Raw genomic sequence first — 19,910 nt, forward strand, 5'->3', positions numbered from 1 at the left:
TTAATAGAGGGCTCTCTGTGCACTTCTGTGCACTGGGTGCAGCTTGGGGAGCTGGAGCCATCTGAGCCCTTTCCTTAAAAGCAGAATGGGGCATGGGATCCTACGCTGGCTGCATCTGCTGCCCTTGTGACCCTGGGTGGCCTTTTTGACCTCTCTGGAGTCTTTTCATCCGTAAGATGGGGACAAAGCTGTCTTGCAGGGGCCCTTGTGGGGATATAATTAGGAAGTTTCCCGAAGTGCTGGATACGTGACGAGTGCCCCCAGATGTGTAGATGCTGCTGTGGTCGTGTCTCCTGTTGGTTTGAGTCATCACCCTCGTTGTCCAGGACTTGATTCCTGGAGACACAGGGGAGACTGAGTGCTGCCTTCTCTCTTGTCCGGGCCCTCACGCACGTGTCTTTCTCTCCTCTCTCCCCCAAGGCCGGTCCGCCTGTTCGTGCTCACTGACGCTGTCTGGGCCCCCGTTCTCAAAACAGGGTCGCAGGCCAGCAGCATGGTGTCACCCGGGATCACGTTAGAAACAAACTTCTCGGGCCTCACCCGACACCCACAGTGTCAGAAACTCTCAGAGTTGGGGTCGGGGGTCAGGGCCTGCAAGCCCTCCAGGGGGGCCGAGGCACAGTCAAGTTTGGGGCCCCCCCGGTTGAGGCCCATGAGATCATGCAGACGCTTACAGTCCCAGGGCAGCGAGGGGCGCAGTTTGTGATGCTGTGCTGGCTCCGTGTAAGCAACAGCGTTATGGAAACAGAAAGGAGCATATTAGCTGCTGAGATTGTTTCCTGGTCGGTAGCCACCACTATGACAGATAAATCGAAGTGTCCAGTTTTGGAGAAGCATTCCCAGCATTGCTGTCTGTCCTACTCATTTTAAGTCGAGGACGCTGGGTAAGATGGAAGAATTTTCTGGCACCTGAGAGCTAAGGGCTAACACTGGGACCCTGTAGTTCTGTAACTTAAACATTTGCAAACTCTTTATTAGATGTCTCCTCTCACAGCGTGGCCAGACTTTGTAATTGGGCTTATTGACATGCACAAAAAGTTAAACACCTTGCTGCCCGAGGGTTGGAGGCCCCAGCGGCTCGGTTTGTTGGTCATTTTGGTTGTGAATTCACATTTCACGTTCCATTTCTAGACTCATTATGCCGTTCAAGACACAAAGGGGTTCCACACTGAAGAAGACATTGACCGCCTCCACGCGACCATCGAGTGTGAGCAGCCCCAGCCCGACCTCTACAAGTAAGCCGGGTTTGGGGTCCCCACCGGTGTCCCCTGATCCCCAAACACGGTTCTTGCTCTCCACCTAGAGTGCACCGATGGTGGTTTGGAAAGAGAATGTGAATCACCTCTTGCAAATTAAGAGCGAGTCAAAAATGCAATACTTTGGTGTTTTCGTAGTCCAGCAACGTCCAAATCCAAAGCTGTTAATACACATATCTGAAGTGTCTTAATGGAACTAAATTTAATGAAGAAAGAATCTTGTCTGTATTCTGAGGAAGGGATGTTAAGGACAACCAGTTAAGTCACAGGCTCGTAAGAACAGAGAGTCAAGTAGGGAGAGGGGGGAAGGTAGGTTTGGCTGCGCACCAGCGTGCTGGCAAGTGAGGGATCCCAGCTCACAGCGCACTTCTGTCCCAGGGTCAGGGAGGCGGGCGTGTGGGACTGTCACTTGCTGTCTCCCCTCCCGCTGTACTGCTGCCTGTTTGTAACCTGACTTCTCTGTTGCAGGTTTGTGGGCCGCATAAAAGTTTACCACGAACAGAATGACTCCGTGGTGAGGTGAGACCCGCGGTTTTCATCTCTGTTGTTGAAGTGAATTCTTTTCTGATAAGAGTTTTTCCTTGGTGCTGCTCTATTGGATGTTGAAGGTAGAATTCTGCTTTACCAAAGGCCCCGGCGGTTCCAGTCTCTTCCCCGGTTTCTCTTGTGGATGCGGCCGTACGTGTTAACAAACTAGGGATGCTCGTGGAAAATGTTCTCTCACGAGTCTGTGGAGCATCTTCTCACGGGGGAACGTCAGGAGCTCATCTGACAGTTCCAGAGCAAAGCAGAGCGTGCTCTTTCCTCCCTTAGAAAGGCCCCTTCATAATTTATAGACTCATACGTCTTCAGCTGTGAAGTTGAAAGCTTTCTGACCTGGAGCCGTTTTATTGGAGTGTGTGTGTGTCTGCTCAGAATCGCGGCTGGGGGCTGGCCCCGTGGCCGAGTGGTTGGGTTCTTATGCTCCGCTGCAGGCGGCCCAGTGTTTCGTTGGTTCGAATCTTGGGCGCGGACATGGCACTGCTCGTCAAACCATGCTGAAGCAGCGTCCCACATGCCACAACCAGAAGGACCCACAACAAAGAATATACAACTATGTACAGGGGGGCTTTGGGGAGAAAAAGGAAAAAATAAAATCTTTAAAAAAAAAAAAAGAATCGCGGCTGGGGCACATCTTTGGCTCTAGACTGCACCCATATTTAAGGGGATGTGCCTCGCCAGGGCTGCTCACGGCCTCCGTCACGTGGGGATGGAGGAACCTATGACCGGCGGATCAGCTGTGACTGGTGTGGGTGGCAGGTGGGTGTGCTTGCCTGTGTCATCATAGTGGTCTCAGGACGTCACACCGCGGAACGCTGACAAGGATCAGCACCCCATCAGATGTCCGACTCTGAGGCCATGAGGTAGCAGTGTCCAGAACAGCCAGGGCTCAGGACCAGGGTGATACCACTGTCCCGGCCACAGCTCTTGGTCTGTGCTGTGTCCACTGCCCAGGCCCGTGACGTTTTATCTGGACATTGTCTCAGGGTCCTAGTGCTTCTCAGTTTCAGCTGCCTAGGTAGTCAAGGTCTGCTCTGTAGGAAATCAACTTTGAGTAGGTTTTGAAGTTGCTCCTTTTCCAGAAACCCCGCTGTTAGAGGAATTACTTTTCTTCCATTTGAGAAGTCTCCAGGTTGCCGATATCCTGGCATTACCTTGTGTATTGTGGAAAACATTCGCCCAGAAGTAGAAATAAACTGAGTGGGAAATTACTGCAAAATAAGTAGTCAGTGAATCTGAGTCGCTGGGTTCATCTCCTAGTCACGCTCCCCAAATCATTTGTTTTGAGGAAACACTTGTGCACTTCTGAGCATGTTTTTATCATCATTATCCATCGGCAGGTGAGTGGGTGCTTTTCAGAATTTGTGGAGGCCTTGCCCTGGTCTCTCCTAAGTACGTACCAGTCTACGCGGAATTCCTAATTGTTTTGGAGAAATAACCTGTATTTCTGTGTCTTGTGAGGGTGAATGTGTGTTTGAATGAGTAAGTAGGTCTAGATTTATTCGTGTTGCTCGTAGATGAAGCTGCAACAGTAAACACTACGGGATTCCCATGCCTTATATTTATAAGAAGTTTAATGCCGAGCATCTGGGAAGATAGTTACTAATATATTTCGTATTTTGATAGCAATTCTAGTTTAGCTTTTTAAGTATTTATACCCTTCAGCAGACTTTTAATATTTGGATATGTGAAGATGTTTATAAATTGGTAGTATGGAGAGTTCTGAATTATATGCCCACGTTCTTGCCCAGGCAGAGTGACATTTCCCCTTCCTCCCGTCCAAACTAGGAGCAAAGGACTTTTTTAAGTAAATTATTTTTAGATTTCCCAGAGATGCTTTTTAAAGAGCCGTTTGTTTTCGTAAACATGTTCGACGTGAGTTATTGTGAATTTTTGCTAATAGAGGCTGACAGTACACATAACACGAGCAGACAGCAAGGTACAGCCCCGGGCACCCGTCTTTGGTGGCTGACAGGCTGAGGGATGAATGTTGAGAGCCCCGGACAGCCCCGGGACCGACGTGTCAGGTCGGGCATGTGCCAGGCTCTCCCCTCTTTCTCGTCTCCAGCTGCGTGCAGTCCTGAGCTGTGTCAGCGAAATACACCGACGGCACTATAAGCTTAGAACATTCAGTGGGTTCTCCACATCCCATGGTAAAGGAAATTTAAATACACCGACAAAGTAAAAAGCAAACTTCAGCAAATACTTTCAGTTCTTTCCCTTTACCCTCCAGAGAAAATCACGAGATCACTGTCAATAGCAAAACCTGTAAAGCTGAATTCCGCCTCTCTTCTCTCTTTTACTCCGGAAACGAGAAAAAGTCATTACTCCCCCAGCAGAGGGAGCCCTGCGCGTGACCCCGACGGCAGAGCTGTGGTCGCTGCTCCCTGTGGAGCCTCAGGGCTTGGGGCAGGCCTCCTGCTTACGGGAGTGGGTTCTGAATTCCTTGGTTGTTGCCTGTTTCCCCCCAAAGTCGCGATGCGTGGGTTGTTTGCTTACAGGGCCACTGCATTCAGAGGGGCTTTGTGGCATTGACTGCCAGTGTTTAAATGCAGGCACAGCATCCGAGCCTTCATCCTTAAAACCCTGTGTCACATGAGACGTGCTGAGTCTCCCTGCGGATGTGGCAGCGATGGCTGAAGCCACGTGAGACCCGGGCACCACCCTGCACTTTCCCAGTGTGTTTAGGGGTCTTCCAGCCCAGCGGTCCTCAGACTTAGGCCTATTAGGAGCTAGGGCTCCTGGTTCAGTCTGTGGGGGTGACACTTTGGACACATCCCCAGGTGCTGCTGATGGCACTGGGGTGGGGACCCCACTTGTTGGCCCACAGCCCTTGAGAAAGCTAGCGGAACATTCTTCAACCTTCAGATCCAGTTAGTAGGTCTGGGGTGGGGCTGGGAGCCCACGTGCCTGACGAGATCCCGCACAGGTGTCAGTGCTGTGTGGGGATGGCAGGCGCCAGCTGAGCAGCACCCTCAGAGTGCTCCCAGCAGAGCCACATTCCTGTCCTCCCACAGGCAAGGGCCACATGCTGCGCTCGGACCCGGGCTGATGTTCATAATCCAAACATAAGCAAACCCTCATTTTAATGATGTCCTCTTAAAATGAAGTCTGTTAGGCAGATGAGCTGACTTTCCACTTGTGGTGTGCCTTCCTCTGATCTTGCCTTCCCTGCTCTCGTCATCCCTGTCTCTGTAGGCCATTAGGATCAGAAAACCTGCTGCTTAGAGGGGCCACGCTGAAGAACACCGAGAAGATCTTTGGTAAGTGTTTGATTAGTGAATTATTGACAGGAGCTTTCGAGAGTAAGTTACCTGAGCAGTTAAAGTGCACAGTGGTGCCGTCGACGCATCTCTGTGCTCGGAGGTGGGTGGACTGCGGGCAGCGGTCACTGTGCCTCCCAGGACAGTCCGTGTCAATGGAAAACCGCGGTCTCTAGGGCGTGGCGTCTGAAGAGAGTGCTGCTCCTGAAGCCCCTGCAGTTCTTGACTCAGAAACTCGCAGTTAGATCCTTGGACACGATTTCGTTCTGCAGGAAATGCTTTTAATGGCTGCATTTCTTTGCTCGTGTCTTCCATTTCTGGTGGGTCATTTTTAATGTTTTAGTTAAGTGAGACAACGTAAAAGTATCCGTGTATGTCCCATTATTGGAAAATGCAATATATTAAAATCCGAAATTTAAAAAAATAAGTAGAGATTGCTCTCTCTGCAGGAAAAAAAAAAGTATGTCTTTGGTCTGAAGAGTCCTGTCATGTGGCTCCTTTTGTGAGCAGCTAGCTTGCCTGGCGAAGTTTAAAATAGGACTCGTTCTGCCCCACATTCCATTTTCAACATAGCTGTGCGTAACTCACGATGTCAAGGCAGACACAGCCGTGTTACTGTTCTAACATTCGCTCTTCCACTGTGTAGGTGTCGCGATTTACACGGGCATGGAAACTAAGATGGCGTTAAATTACCAGTCAACATCCCAGAAGCGATCTGCTGTGGAGAAGTAAGTTTCAGCACCGCTGTTGGAAGTACGTGGAAATCTGTGACTCGGAGCTGTCACAGAGCTCTGTAGAGAGGAACGTGCTTCCCTCGGCCTTGTCAGCAGCTCGTTGCCGGGGCCCAGAGAGGCGGAGAGCTGACTGTTTCGGTCGACGGTCTTGTTTTGTGGGGACGTAAATGCCCACACCTCCACAGGCTCCCTCGGGTGGACGCCCCCGGGTGCAGGTACCAAATCAGGTGTCCATCACGCCTGTCACCGTCTCATTAAAAAGTCAAAACAGGGTCACCTTTAACTTTGGGGTTGTTGGAACCACATCTTGTACCGAGGAGAGAATTAGCAGAGAGAGCAGTCTTCATGTAGAATCCTTGTGACGATAAGTCAAGGAGAGAGTTGGATTTGTAGGAAAATGTGGCCTGGAGTTTTGTCGTCTCCGCCTCCTGTTAAAGTGTATCCTCGTCCTGCAGTGGGGAACCGAGCCGTAACCAGTTACTCAGTAAAGAGCTGTGTGCCACATACGAATTTGGAGGGAGCCTGGTGGGGTGTCCTCCACCTGTTCTTCGTCAGTTGATCTCAGAACCTGGTCCTGGGTCCCTGTCTGCCTGAGGCCACATCGAATATGAACACGGAGATCCGGCTCTTAGTAAGCAAGAGGGCCCTGATGCCAGATGTCGACGTTCACAGAGCTTTCAGAAATAGACACTGGAAGCCAGGCCTTCTTCCCCAGATCTGCTAAGATGCTGGCCAAGGGTTCCGCGTGTTTCCTACACAGAGGGCGTCCTGAGGAGTGTTCACGCCCCACCCCCCGCCCCCCTTCGTAGTCATAGTCTCTAAATTTGGAACTCATTGGTTAATGCTTAATGGTAGAAGAAATTGACTTCGGGGTGTTCTTTAAGTTCTAGAATCCTAGACTGCAGACGCCGTCATCAGGGACCTGGTTGTGAGCGGCTCCCTCTCCTGTTTACGAAGCTTTCCCTTCTCTTAGCTGTTTCCCTGGTGGCCTCTAGAGTCACACGCCTGTGACCCGAGTGGACTCAGATGTGAACGAGCATTTTCGTTTTCACTGTCCTTTTCTGGAGGGGAGGGGTCCTTTGAAACCTGTTGCTGGGTTGTCTCTAACCTGCTTCTTCACAACGTGGTCACCTTGACCTTTGCAGGAAAGGCGATGTCTGCCCTGGTGTCTTCGGGGAGCAGTAACTGAGTAACCACTGCCATCCTGTGTTTCAGATCAATGAATGCCTTCCTCATCGTGTACCTCTGCATTCTCATCAGCAAAGCGCTGATAAATACCGTCCTGAAGTACGTCTGGCAGAGTGAGCCGTTCCGAGATGAGCCGTGGTATAACCAGAAAACCGAATCGGAAAGACAGAGGAACCTGGTACGAGAGTGATTGCTTTCATACGATGGAAGGTGTCATGTAGGCCGTTTTTGTGAAAATGTGGTGCGAGAACGCTGAGTGAATCTCCGTAACAGATGCACTGATTGATACGGAAAGTGTCAGCTGCCTCCGTAGCTGTGGACACAGGCAGCCCCAGCTTTCTTTGGGCGTTTGCACACACAAGTCTGGGAAGTTGTGGGTTCCCATAGTAAACTCACAAGGACAGCACCTTAAAGGCTTTTCGTGTTTCCAGAACCCAGTGCGGTGTCCTGTACTTAGAGGGTGCTCAATAAATGCTCACCGATGATCATGAGATAAATGGCACCGTCTTAGGCAAAAATATGGAAATAGGAGAATCTCAATGGTAGGAAATTACGGTAGGAAGTGGTTTCATTTTTCCTCAGGGGGATTGCAGCTCAGTTGCTCAGGTTTATCAAAAGTGTTTTTTTCCCAAACCAGTGTGTTAAAGTAATTTGACTGACTGTCCTGTACTTAAGACAGTACAGTTTTCTGGCTGAGCCTCCAAGTCCAGAGTAGGGTGGCGTGCAAATCCAGACCAGAGTCCACTGAGTTCAGAGCAGGACAGTGTGCAAATCCAGACCAGGATCCACTGAGTCCAGAGCAGGGCAGTGTGCAAATCCAGAGCAGGGTCCACTGAGTCCAGAGCAGGGCAGTGTGCAAATCCAGACCAAGATCCACTGAGTCCAGAGTCGGGCAGTGTGCAAATCCAGAGCAGGGCCCACTGAGTCCAGAGCAGGGCAGTATGCAAATCCAGAGCAGGGCCCACTGAGTCCAGAGTGGGGCAGTGTGCAAATCCAGAGCAGGGCCCACTGAGTTCAGAGCAGGGTGGTGTGCAAATCCAGACCAGGGTCCCTGTATCACTCCTGTTTTCAGACGGGCCTCCCACAAAACTAAATGACTCAGAGATGAGAACAAAACCGTGCAGAGAAATCCTTTTCCTCAGACATGTTTTGCAGCATCTGTAGGTTATTACCAAGTAAGAGGCGCTGTGTCAGAGCAGCAGAGGCAGCTGGGAGGGCTCACAGGGTAAAGTCTACTTGGGTCTGAAGTGCTTGTGTTTGAAGATTGCGCGTGCCCCCTCGTGGTGGTGGGCGGGCGGGCGGCCGCAGGCGCTGATGCGCGCTCTCAGTTCCTCAGGGCCTTCACGGACTTCCTGGCCTTCATGGTCCTCTTCAACTACATCATCCCGGTGTCCATGTACGTCACGGTGGAGCTGCAGAAGTTCCTGGGCTCCTACTTCATCACCTGGGACGAGGAGATGTTTGACGAGGAGTCGGGGGAGGGGCCTGTGGTTAACACCTCGGATTTAAACGAGGAGCTCGGACAGGTCGGTATCCCTCGGTCGTCTTCCTGGTTTGTGGCGTTCGGGTCCTTCCGTTTCATGTTCCCAGACTCCTGGGTTCTGAGTGATTCACCTTGTGCAGGCGAATCATCCGTCTGGATGGATGAGAACATTCCCGTTTCAGTTCGTGCAGAGATGTCACCACTCCTGGTGAGAGACGGCGGCAGAGCGGTTTTAACTTTGCGCGAGGACTGGTAGCGCTTTTCTCTTTACACCTCATGCACAGTCAGTGCAGTAGCTGTGATGGGAGCCGCTCGTGGCCTTCCTGATGTGCTCGTTCTGGGCTTTAAGGGTGGGAGTGGGGGTGAAGGGCGAAGTGAGCTGACCTCATTGAGCGCCAGTTCCTGGGCGTTGCCGCTTCGATGCCTGGTTTCCACGGCTCTCACAGCCAGTTATCCTCATGTAAAGACAGCAGAGCGAGACCTCAGTGTCAGTCTCGCGGTGTACTGCAGAGTGAGAACACCTACAGGGAAGTCCTGGTCTGCGCCCACAGCTCGGGGCCGGGGCTGGGGCTGGGGCTCACTGCACCTCCAGCTTCTTAATCTGTGAAACGGACGTCGTGACCGATGCCTGCCTCGCCAGAGCGTGGGGCAGATTGAACAAGATCATGGAGGGGAGGCGCCCACCGGGTTTCTGATGGAACCGCCACGGTGGGAGTCATGGCCCAGGGTCACCTGGATGAGAGGCAGAGCCCTGTGGACCCCAAATGTCAGCCCCTGTGTCAGGAAAGACCCGGCTCTGATCGCCTAGGGCCTCTGGCCAGACCCTTCCCGCCACCCGGGTTCCAGCCCCCTCCCAGCCTCTGTGGCAGTAAAGGGCATTTGGTAAACAGTGATCCATCCGTCTTTAAAATAAAACGGGAACAAATTGGGGGAGTATTTTGTAAACAGGGCCATTTTAGACGAAGCTGGAACCCGCCCCCCCATCACCCCAGAGCAGCAGTGTGTAGCCAGAGGCCTAGAGTCTGATAGACCAACTGCCTTCCTCCCCCGGGGCAGGGATGTTTGTTACTGACAGATAACATTTCACTGGTTTTTACTTCCGGCGCATTCCTCCAGCATGGTCCACGTCCACGTGGTGCAGTACTGTCTCAGTCAGCAACACACACGTCATAATCTGGCTGCTCAGTACTAGAGTATTTTTACCTCTGCATATTTCATATGTTTTGCAAACATAATACGTGGTGTATTTCTGAGAAACCCGTAGAGGAGAGAATTTTTTCTGTAACAAGAAAAATGTCGAGTGGTGTTCAGTGCAGCCACTTTATCTGACGCGGGGTAAGTCTAGGAATTACCTGGTGACACAGGAGCTCCGAGCTTGGTGGAAAGGCTTGTTTCACAGGAGGCAACCTTCTGAAATATCCACTATTTTTGTTGATCCTCACTTTGAAAAAAGCCAGGTGTCATTCACATGAAACCCCAGAGCCGCCTGCCCAGGGAGCAGTCACAAATTCGGACTTCATTCGCGTGACTGATTTTCCAGGTGTGGGGACAGGCTCAGTGGAGTTTCTTGCAAGTGTCTGGATGGCAGGTTGCTTGAAAAAAAGTTCAACAGGGCACTACTGCATACTTAAAACTTGCTTCTTAGAAGCAAGCCCACAAGGAAAAGGTGTTTTCTGCGGTGGGATTTGAGACAGAAAAGGATGTTTTGCTGAGAGACTTCAGTGAAAAGGGCAGACTGTGGAACGCAGTCTGTTTCACTGTAGCATTCTGTTGTCGTTGCTTCCTGCACCTGTGCACTTTGTTGTCCTGGAGACCTGCCTCGCCTTTCTGGTCCTGGAGACGTGTGCTGGGGGCTCTGATCAGGAGACAAGGTGTGTGGAGCGTGGACTCCCCGCCGGGCCAGCGGGTCTCTGACCTGGGGAGGCTCGCCCCCCCGACAGCCACCTCACCATGTGCCCTGAGTCCCAGAATCCCCTCCTCCTTTCCTTACTCGTGATGAGTACGTAGCCTGAGTTTATCTAAATTTAGGGTTTAAAACCAGGTGTTGTTTTAATACTTTTCACAGTTTCCTGTCTGAAATTTGTTTTGTCCTTCTATTTGTTTGAATTCCATCTCCTAAACCTTAAACGACTGTGTGAGTTTTGACCTCCCAGACCTTAGAGAAGGCGTTCATCCTCTCTATGTCCTTGACTTTTTTGTTGAATAAGGTTCAGGACTGTCCCCCCATCTCTGTCTTTCCAACAAATGGAAGGCTGGCTCCGCCCAGCGTTTCGTTTCCACCCACGAGAACGTGGCGTTCTTTGTGCTTTGCATCCAGAGAAGCGGGACGGGGAAGGGCCACCCTCCACCTCGAGTCGGGCGCTGGTGGGACATCAGAAGAGGGGGAGGGCAGGTGGTCCGAAGGCTCACGGTTCATTCAGGCTGGCGGAGCAGTGTGTTTTGGGTGAAAGCAGACAAGTCCGTCTCGTAGGGAAGCGTCGGTGCTCAGACAGGGAGCCCTGGGGTCTGAGTCCCGAGCGCACCCTCTCCCTCCCACACGGCCCTCGGGCTCCGGGCCGGCACCGCCCAGCGCTCCTTGTGTCCGCAGGTGGAGTACGTCTTCACGGACAAGACGGGCACGCTCACGGAGAACAACATGGAGTTCAAGGAGTGCTGCATCGAGGGCCAGGTCTACGTGCCGCACGCCATCTGCAACGGGCAGGTCCTCCCCGAGGCCTCCGGCATCGACATGATCGACTCTTCCCCGGGCGTCAGCGGCAGGGTAGGTGGCCGCTCTCCCAGCGGGCGTGTTCCTTCTAGCGGCCATCACTGCCACGCTGTCCAAGGTCCCATTCACCAGACAGACCCGTGCCACCTCTTGTCCTGGGGTCCCAGAAAGACACAGTCCTCCGGCCACTTGAGTGAGGGGAGCCGTGAGCTGCCACTGCCTCCCGCCTGGGAATCTGGCCAGTCACATCCGCATTAGGAACAGCTTTGAAGACATGGAGGGGCAGGGAAAACATGGGCTGAGAGCAGAGTGACCCGCACACCCTGTGTGCATGTGCTCACACTCGTGTACACACCCATGCTTGAGCACACACGTATACACGTGTGGGCATCCGTGCTCATGTGTGCACACAGACACACATACACACAGACACATGCCCCCACACCCACATGTGCATACATGTACACATGTGCACACACAACCCAACACACACACAACCCTCACGTGTGTACACAGACGCACACTGCACGCACACTTACACACAGATGTGCACACACATGCAGGTGCACACACACGTGCACACCTGAGTGCCGTGGCTCCACATCTCCACCATGATCGGGGCGGGGCAGGCCATGACCCTTGCCAGTGGCCAGCCGGGAGACTATTCCAGAAAGCTTGGTGAGTGTGGAGTCCTGTGCAGGGTCCCAGAGGGGACCAAGGATGGCCTGCCCTAGTGGGCTGTGCCGTGACAGCCTTCCTGACCCGGTGCACTGTACCCCTGCCGTGTGTGCTTCAGGTGATTGCCGTACAGAAACTGCCATTGCTCCGGGAACTCAGCGGGGGGGTCCCTCCTGACACCTGCCGTAGCTCCTCCTCCTGGCACTCGGGATGCGAGCCCAGCCCTTGTCGGCCCTTCTCAGCCTCGGGGAGGCTTCGGGAATCCCAGGGGACTCCAGGCTCAAGGGAGCTGGGCCCCCGGCCCCTGTGCTGCCTCAGCTGCCCCGAGGCTCAGGCCGGCGTGCTCTCCTCCTGTGACGGTCCTTTCCTCTCAGTCTTCACCTCGTTGGTCTTGACCGTAATTACTGTGGAAATGCTCGGGCATGAAGAACAGCCGCGGTTACACTGCACTTCCCAACCACCAAGCAAGACTAGACCTTCCTACCCCTGGAAGCCACCCATCCTGCCCCATTGCTCACTGCCTCCTGTTTATTCACACCATAGACATGTGGGTTTGGACCCGTTTTTATAGGAGCGAGAAGAGCTGTTTTTCCGGGCCATCTGTCTGTGCCACACCATCCAGGTGAAGGACGATGATGACGTGGACGGCCCCAGGAAGTCACCGGACTCGGCAAAGTCCTGTGTGTACATATCGTCCTCGCCCGACGAGGTGGCCCTGGTCGAAGGTGTCCAGAGGTACGTCTTTGGCTGTGACGACTCTGGTCTTGGATGCGAGGGTTGTGCCCGTCTGGTTTCAGGGTCCTTTCAGCCCAGCCGTGGGCTCTCACTGGAAGAGTCCTGTGTCGGGCCCTGGCCTCGGATGCTCGCTGAGGGGGGCTAAGCAGCCACCGCCTCGGTGCTCGGCGTTTCCTCCACCTCCGCGTTGGGAGGCGGGTCCTGGACAACCTGCCGTTGGCGTGAGAAGTGGCTGCTCAGCTGCCCGGGTCTCTCTCGCCGTCTCATTGGGCAGTTTTCCCTCTTAACCTCGGCCGCGTTAGTTAGAGGCTGTTCCAGATGATCACAGGCTTTTAAAGAGGCGGACAATCCTACACACCCTTAGGACAAGCCTTCCTCGTCCATCCTAAGGAAATGACGCCCAGAGACGTCAGGCAACCTTCCTAAAGTCACACGACGTGGGGAGGGATTCAGCTGGGTGCTGGGGTTCCTTCCTGTTGCCTTTTCTCTCTCGTGTCCTGTCATGTTAACTCTGTGCCCCTTGCCCCCTCCTTCACATTCTTTTCTTTGGCAGTTCCTGCTGCTTCATGACATGGCGTTTTAGGCAAGCACTGGAAATGTGCTTCATTCCAGATTCCTGGCATAATTTCAGGTCAGGGAAATGTTTTTCCAGTTCCCCCAGCGTACGACCCTGATGTGATACTAAGGGTACTGATCTTCCCTCTCCGCTGCCGTCGATAAACGCACACTGAACACTCCTCTGATTAGAGCAGTGTTTCTGTTGTTGACTAAACCAGTGTGTTTCTCCTGTGCAGTTTGAACAGTGGGGTCCGGTCTGTAAGTTGTATTGCGGTGGACCTTTGTTAAGAGTGCCGATCCACATGTGCACGGGTGGGATGCTCAGAGCTAGATTCATGTCTGCGTGTGGAGCGCATGCTCAGAAGTTAGACACGTTCAGTCGCAGATATAAGAGGGTAGGCAGGCTGTTGTGCCCGTCACTTTAGACTCACCTTCCAAGAAGCCCGTCCTTGGCCTCCAGCTCCTGCCGGGTCAGGTGTGCACCTGTCCGCATACTCTCCTGGCGCCTCCACACTGTCATGGCTACATGTTAGCGTGATGTTCCCATTGCCCGGCTCGTAAGCCCCTGAGTCCAGAAGCCATGCCCTTCCTCTTTGCACTCCCACCCAGGCCACACAGTACTGACGTGTGCGCAGCTCTCAGGTGTGCTGGTGGTGGGGGGCGTCACAGATTGTGCTCTGCAGATGTTTGTTGATTGGCTGCCTGCTCTGAGCTGTAGTTTTCTCATCAGTAAAATGAGGGTCGGTCTGGAGAGTGACACCCTCGCAGGTCCTTCCAATTCTGACACGGTAACATCTACCAAACAGCCCGCTGACCAGTGAGTAAAAATGGGTCGGTGGAGATGGGGCCAGTCCACAGACTGGCCGCCCCTTTCTGAACCCGTCAGCTCTTAGTAGTAAGAACGCGCCTCACGGTGCAGCACACAGGAGGCGGGTGAGTCGGGAATTCTGTTGGCTCTTGGAGAATTTTTTGAGATGGTGAATAAATTCAGTATTATTATAATTTCCTAATTTTATTATGCAGTTTACAACCTCTGCTTTACCAAAGTATTTCTTTTTCAAAAAGAAAGCTTTTAGCAAAATGTAAAGCAAAAACTTTTTATGGAAGAGGGATATCAGAATTTCAGGTTAACCCCTGGACTCACTTCTCGTTTGCAGACTGGGGTTTACGTACCTGAGGCTGAAGGACAATTACATGGAGATATTAAACAGGGACACCGTTGAAAGGTAAGCACAGGGTACGTTACACTGTGATGGTCATAAAAGAAGCGTCTTTACGGGGTGTTTTCATTGGGAAAACCCAAATTCTCGGTGGTCCTCCCAGAACTCGCTCCCCCTTCTCAGTGACAACCCAAGAATGTCACCGGAGCATCTGGAGAATTTGAGAGTTGGACGGTTGGAGGAGAAGCTGCTTGGATGGTGTTGCATCATCAGATAGGTTTTGGGTTAAGCCATCAAAAATCAGGTTTTACTGCAAGAGTTCTCAAAGCTTCCAGTACATTCTGACATCCTCCCAGGCCACTCTGTGACTCACCATGACGGGGAAGCATAAACGCCTTCCCGTGGAGTGGCCACAGTGTCCTGTGTTTGCAGAGCACAGCTCCCAGCTCCCAGAGCACAGTGTCCCGTAGCGGGCTGACTCGGCAGGCATGCTCTGGGATCACCAGCTGGACGCTGCGTGGTTTCACTTTCCTGCCTTTACAGGCCACACGCTTTCAATTTTTAGAAACAACCTCTGTCTGAAGTTGCCGGTCCAGAGACAATCGCCTGTCTTGAGTTTTGACCTGGGAGATCGGACAGTCCATCTCTCCTTTATAAATAAACAGGAATGTGCAGCAATGGTACAGGTGAAGACAGGTGGGAAAGAGCGTAAGATTTGGTGGTGATGGCCTCCGAAAAACTGGATTTTAATATTTCCCTCCTAAGAAAAATACGCTCCTGGATAGTGGGAGTGGTGAACCCTTGACTCCAGAACTGGCTGTGGAGTCCTCGATTGATGTCCTCTGGGCTCCCTGCCATGCGGGGGCCTCTCGGGAGCCATGAGGTCACCCTGGGAGGGCAGAGTGACCTTTGCTGTGGGCTTCAGGTTTCCAACTGAAAACGCGGGGGGATCACTCCTGAGACTGTAACACACCTTGCGGCGCGGCCGAGGACCTCGTAGGGAGCCCTGTTACAGAACGTGAGCCGGCACTGAGGTCACAGAAGCTCCTGTGCCCCCTGAGCTTGCTGCTGGGGTCTCTAGTGCTAGGAGCTTTCAGAGGTCGTGTCAGGGGTGCAGGACTGTTTTCAGCGTTTCAAATGCCAGACAGAAATGATCAGTCTTCTGATAGTGAGACTGCACTGGCTGATTAAATATCAGTTTTCTTTGCTTTTTAAATGATCTTTATCAACTTAAAGGACGCTGGTTCGTTCTCAGAGAGCAAAAGCTCTGATAGGTCCTGTGAGTCTGTGTGTAGCAGAATTGAGGGAAGGGAATCAGCACATAAGAAACGTGTTTGTGTGGTGAACAGACTCCCGAGCACCTGGACCTGGGCTGGCCGTGTGGGTGGGCGTCTGGGTGCAGGTCCTGGTGGGGAGGAGGTGGGAGCCTGGCCTCGGCCTGCGTCTGTCCCTGCAGGACACTGGTGCCGGTCTCGAGGAGCAGAATGGCTGCATCACGTGAATCCAGACTTTTCCGTCGTGTCTGTGAAGGAAACCCCATATCCAGATCTGTCCTCCTTGAAAGGCCACTTGGCAGCAGCGGCCCCCAGGGGAGACGGGTGGATGGGCCTGATTCTTTGAAGGACCGTGTATGGGGGAGAGAGGACCACCCCAGACGTTCTGCTGTGAGAGCTTGGAAATTACCCAGATTTCATGACATACGGAGCCAGAGGGATGTCAAAAACAATTTTTAATTTCTTTTTCAGGTTTGAATTGCTGGAGATTTTGAGTTTTGACTCAGTCAGGAGGAGAATGAGTGTAATTGTAAAATCTGCTACAGGTAGGAATTTCTTTTCCTTTTGATTTCTTAAATTACTTGTGATTGTGTTTTATTGTGATGCTTATATTCTGTGTAGCAGCTTTGTGGCTTTAACTGTTTATTCTTTTTCTTTTAAAACATGGATGCACCCACTGCTGTCACCTAACTGCTCACAGCCCCGCAGGCCACACAGCCTGCAGCCCCCCAGGCGTGCTCTCCCCCAGCTCTGCAGGCTGGTGGCAGGTCAGCTTTGCTCGTGCCCTCTCTAGGGGTCCTGCAGTCTGTCTTCAGGCTGCCTCTCTGTCCCCTCCTGGTATCGATAATGATCACACACAGCAGCCTGCTGCCCGGGGTCTCCGTCTGCGCTCTGCCTTTCACTCCTCCTGCTCCCGTGTCTGTCGTCTGAAGACCCTCGGGGGCTCGCTGTCCCTTCTGGGCCTGGGGCTCAAGTTCTGGGTCAGGCAGCGGCTCCTCCCAGCTCTTTTCATTGAGCCCTGAGCTGCCTTCCCAGCTTCCATTCCAGGGCCACCCCCTAATGCGCTGCACTATAGGCCTTTTCCACCTGGAGGCCTCTACCTGAGGGGCCTTTCCACCTGGAGGCCTCTACCTGGGGGCCTTTCCACCTGGAGGCCTCTTCCACCTGGAGGCCTCTACCTGGGGGCCTTTCCACCTGGAGGCCTCTACCTGGGGACCTTTCCACCTGGAGGCCTCTACCTGGGGGGGGGGGGAGGGGGACCTTTCCACCTGGAGGCCTCTACCTGGGGACCTTTCCACCTGGAGGCCTCTACCTGGGGGCCTTTCCACCTGGAGGCCTCTACCTGGGGGCCTTTCTACCTGGAGGCCTCTACCTGGGGACCTCTTCTACCTGGTGGCCTCTACCTGGGGACCTCTTCTACCTGGGGGCCTTTCCACCTGGAGGCCTCTACCTGGGGGCCTTTCTACCTGGAGGCCTCTACCTGGGGGCCTTTCCACCTGGAGGCCTCTACCTGGGGACCTTTCCACCTGGAGGCCTCTACCTGGGGACCTTTCCACGTGGAGGGCTCTACCTGGGGGGGCCTTTCCACCTGGAGGCCTCTACCTGAGGGGGGCTTTCCACCTGGTTAGGAAGCCTCTCCTGGTGTCCCAGGTGGATGAGCTTTTGCTGGGCTCTGCCCTGACTGGACCCTGAGCATCCTGCGTGCAGACCCTTCCCTCCTCTCAGTGCACTCGGACCAGCTCTGCAGAGAGTGCTCATGGCTCCTGCTGAATCCACTTCACTCACACAGTTTCAAAGTGGTGTCTCCTCAAGACATGGAGCTTATTCTTTTCTGTTTTTTAGATCTAGGCAATGCCAAGCTATGTTTCTCGCTTTGGAAACTGGCCTGGGGAGCACCCACACCAGCCGCTACCCTGGAACTGAACAGACTCCAGAGGTCTGAGGGTGTGCTGGGGACTTTGTCGGCTGGAGTCCTCACACTTGTGTGAGCAGAATTTCATTTCAGCAGGATCTCAGCTTCCTGTGGATTCCCGTAGACGGAGGTTCTGACGTTCCTCTGAATCCCTGATTTCCCTCTGAGCCGGCAGAAGACATCATGCGGTGGCTGAAGGCGTGGTGTCCAGCAGCACCCTGGGAGTCACTCTCCAGGGAGCCGAGTCCACATGCTGGATGATGAGCGGCTGCTCTGGGAGCCGTGTGACAGTGTCAGTGGGTCTCTTGTCTACGTGGTGCCCGCTCCTCTCAAGCAGGTTCTCAGCCGTGGCAGGCAGAAGCGGCCTCCAGTAAGGAGACTTGAACTGAGTGTCATGGGACATGAAACAATTCATGATATAAATGCTGCCGTAGCACACGCAAATGGAGGTTTTAACACTAGGATCAGCAGGACCCGGGACACATGTGACCGGTGATGTTTGAGAACAAGTTCAGGTGCACTGACACTTGCCCAAGCCCAGAAGGTTTCTCAACTGTGCCCCAAGGACACGCTTTCCTCGTGAGAGAGTTTAAGCCGTTCCGAGTTATGCAGAAAAAAGCGTTGAACTGTGGAAATTTCCATGATGGAGCTTTTTGTCTTGATTTTTTCCCCTGGACAAGTGTGAAGTCGAGTCATCGAATCATGCTTCGAGACAGTTCCAGAGCCTGCAGCAACACCGTGGTCTCGGGAGCCCTGCGTCAGTTCCCCCGAACCCCACCAGGGTGCCTCCTGTGGACTCTTCATAAACAACTGCAATTTGCTCAGAAAGGGTGTGACAGAGCTTGAAAAGGAGCTGGGTCACATGAATTTGTGTGCAAGGCGTTCACACCAACAGAACGTCCCTTCCACTAGGAGACGTCTGTGGATTTCTGAGGGCGGCTCTGAGGGTGAGAGGAGGCTCACGGGGGGAGACTGCCGAGGCATCTGAGCCAGATGCTGCATCGGTTAATTTTAAGAGCAGTCTGAATGTTTAATTTAACGGGTGGTTCTCCCGGTAGCAGTGCGTCCCCTGATGACGCTGATTGCACTGGCGTTACAGCCTGGAGGGCAGGGAGCCTGGAGGCCTGTGCCCACCGAAGCCGGCTAACAACCTGGTTTCTTTCTGAGGCTCTTTCTGAAGAGTGCGCGGAGCCCTGGGCCCTGGGCCTGATCCCCAGCGTGCTCCGCTGCAGGTGCCGTCGTGTCACTCGGGAGCTGCTGTAGGTCCTGGTCCTGAGCACGTCGGCTGTGTGTGTGCATCACTCTGGGTCAGTCACTTCTTGCTTGTGTTCAAAACTGGAAAAGCAAGATCTAAAGCCGCTGCCAAATACTGTCTGCTCTCGTCCTCTGCAGATTAAATTTTAATTTACACTCTGGATATTTTTACATCAAAAGCTCTCCTGGACCAAGTTTAAGGCTGAACATCTCCCACGTCCAGAGTGGATGTAGAGGAATCAACCGGTCGGGACAGTGGGAAGTTTAAGCATTCACAAGCCATTACCATGAGTCATCATGAGTTTCCTAGAAAAAAACGTATCATTGTTCGAGAATGCATCGTTACGTCGTCTAGACTACAATTCTTGGTCTAAACTAGATATATCTGATGATGTACGAGCATTGGCTAGAAATTATGTCTGGTAGTTGGGAGTGGATTCTGATGTCAGGCTGGTTGGTCCATGATCAAGAATGCTGGGGCACAAGCCTGCACAGCTGTGTGGGTGTCTCCCGGGGCTAGGACCCCCGCTCTCGTAGGTTCCTGCTCAGCATGGCCCCATTCTCTCCATGTGCTTGTGACACAGACGTACTCAACACCATCCTTTCTGGCTTTAGGTTGACGTCACCCTTGGTTTAATTTCAGGACTTCCGTAAGCATAAATCGTGCTGTGTTTTAAATGTTTTCGTGTGTGTGTATCACAGGAGTGAGTTCTTTCTGGGATCAAGGAAATAAGCCAAGGTAGGCTCCGGATGCTGGAGCTGAGCTCATGGGTCCCCGTGTGGGCCAGCTGGTGGGTCTCACCTTCCATCGCCCCAGGGGTGTGCCTGCCCCACAGCCCCGCCCAGCCGGCCGCACCCTGAGGAGCTGGCTGTGGTGGGACAGTCGCCTGCTGCTCCTGCTGCCTCTGGATTTGGTTTCCCCGATAAACGTCCTGAGGGCCGTTGGCTTCTAGGGTTTCCAGGGATCTGCTCTGGCCAGGGAGCCTGCGCTCCAGCCGTCTGTCTGAAGACAAATTGAGAATGAGGCACGTCACCATCACTGTGGCAGTGTCCCTTCTCCAGCCCCAGAGGGTTCCTCCTGAGAGAGGAGCGAGACTCTGTGAGCCAGGGGCTGCCGATTGGTGCTGGCGCCTTCAATGTCTTTAATGTCCTTTTTGTCATAGACTAG

The 19,910-nt window shown here is 53.2% G+C and overlaps 1 protein-coding gene across 17 annotated transcripts in view; it reads left to right on the forward strand.

Annotated features, from left to right (window-relative positions):
* ATP11A (ATPase phospholipid transporting 11A) overlaps positions 1 to 19,910 on the forward strand; it is a 154,336-nt gene that overhangs the window by 98,327 nt on the left and 36,099 nt on the right. For 15 of the 17 annotated variants that reach the window (XR_011427844.1, XR_011427843.1, XM_070240016.1 and 12 more), the window contains 10 exons: positions 1,132 to 1,235; positions 1,725 to 1,775; positions 4,995 to 5,059; positions 5,706 to 5,787; positions 7,009 to 7,159; positions 8,310 to 8,507; positions 11,052 to 11,225; positions 12,421 to 12,584; positions 14,300 to 14,368; positions 16,048 to 16,121. Coding sequence is in view for 15 of the 17 variants with exons in the window: in XM_070240016.1 (XP_070096117.1) it covers positions 1,132 to 1,235; positions 1,725 to 1,775; positions 4,995 to 5,059; positions 5,706 to 5,787; positions 7,009 to 7,159; positions 8,310 to 8,507; positions 11,052 to 11,225; positions 12,421 to 12,584; positions 14,300 to 14,368; positions 16,048 to 16,121 (1,132 nt within the window). In the remaining 2 variants the exon portion in view is untranslated. The remainder of the gene's footprint in view (positions 1 to 1,131; positions 1,236 to 1,724; positions 1,776 to 4,994; positions 5,060 to 5,705; positions 5,788 to 7,008; positions 7,160 to 8,309; positions 8,508 to 11,051; positions 11,226 to 12,420; positions 12,585 to 14,299; positions 14,369 to 16,047; positions 16,122 to 19,910) is intronic. The other 2 variants (XM_070240017.1, XM_070240013.1) reach the window with 1 other exon arrangement.

Source organism: Equus caballus, chromosome 17, assembly GCF_041296265.1.
Source record: "Equus caballus isolate H_3958 breed thoroughbred chromosome 17, TB-T2T, whole genome shotgun sequence".
Classification (NCBI taxonomy): Eukaryota; Metazoa; Chordata; class Mammalia; order Perissodactyla; family Equidae; genus Equus; species Equus caballus.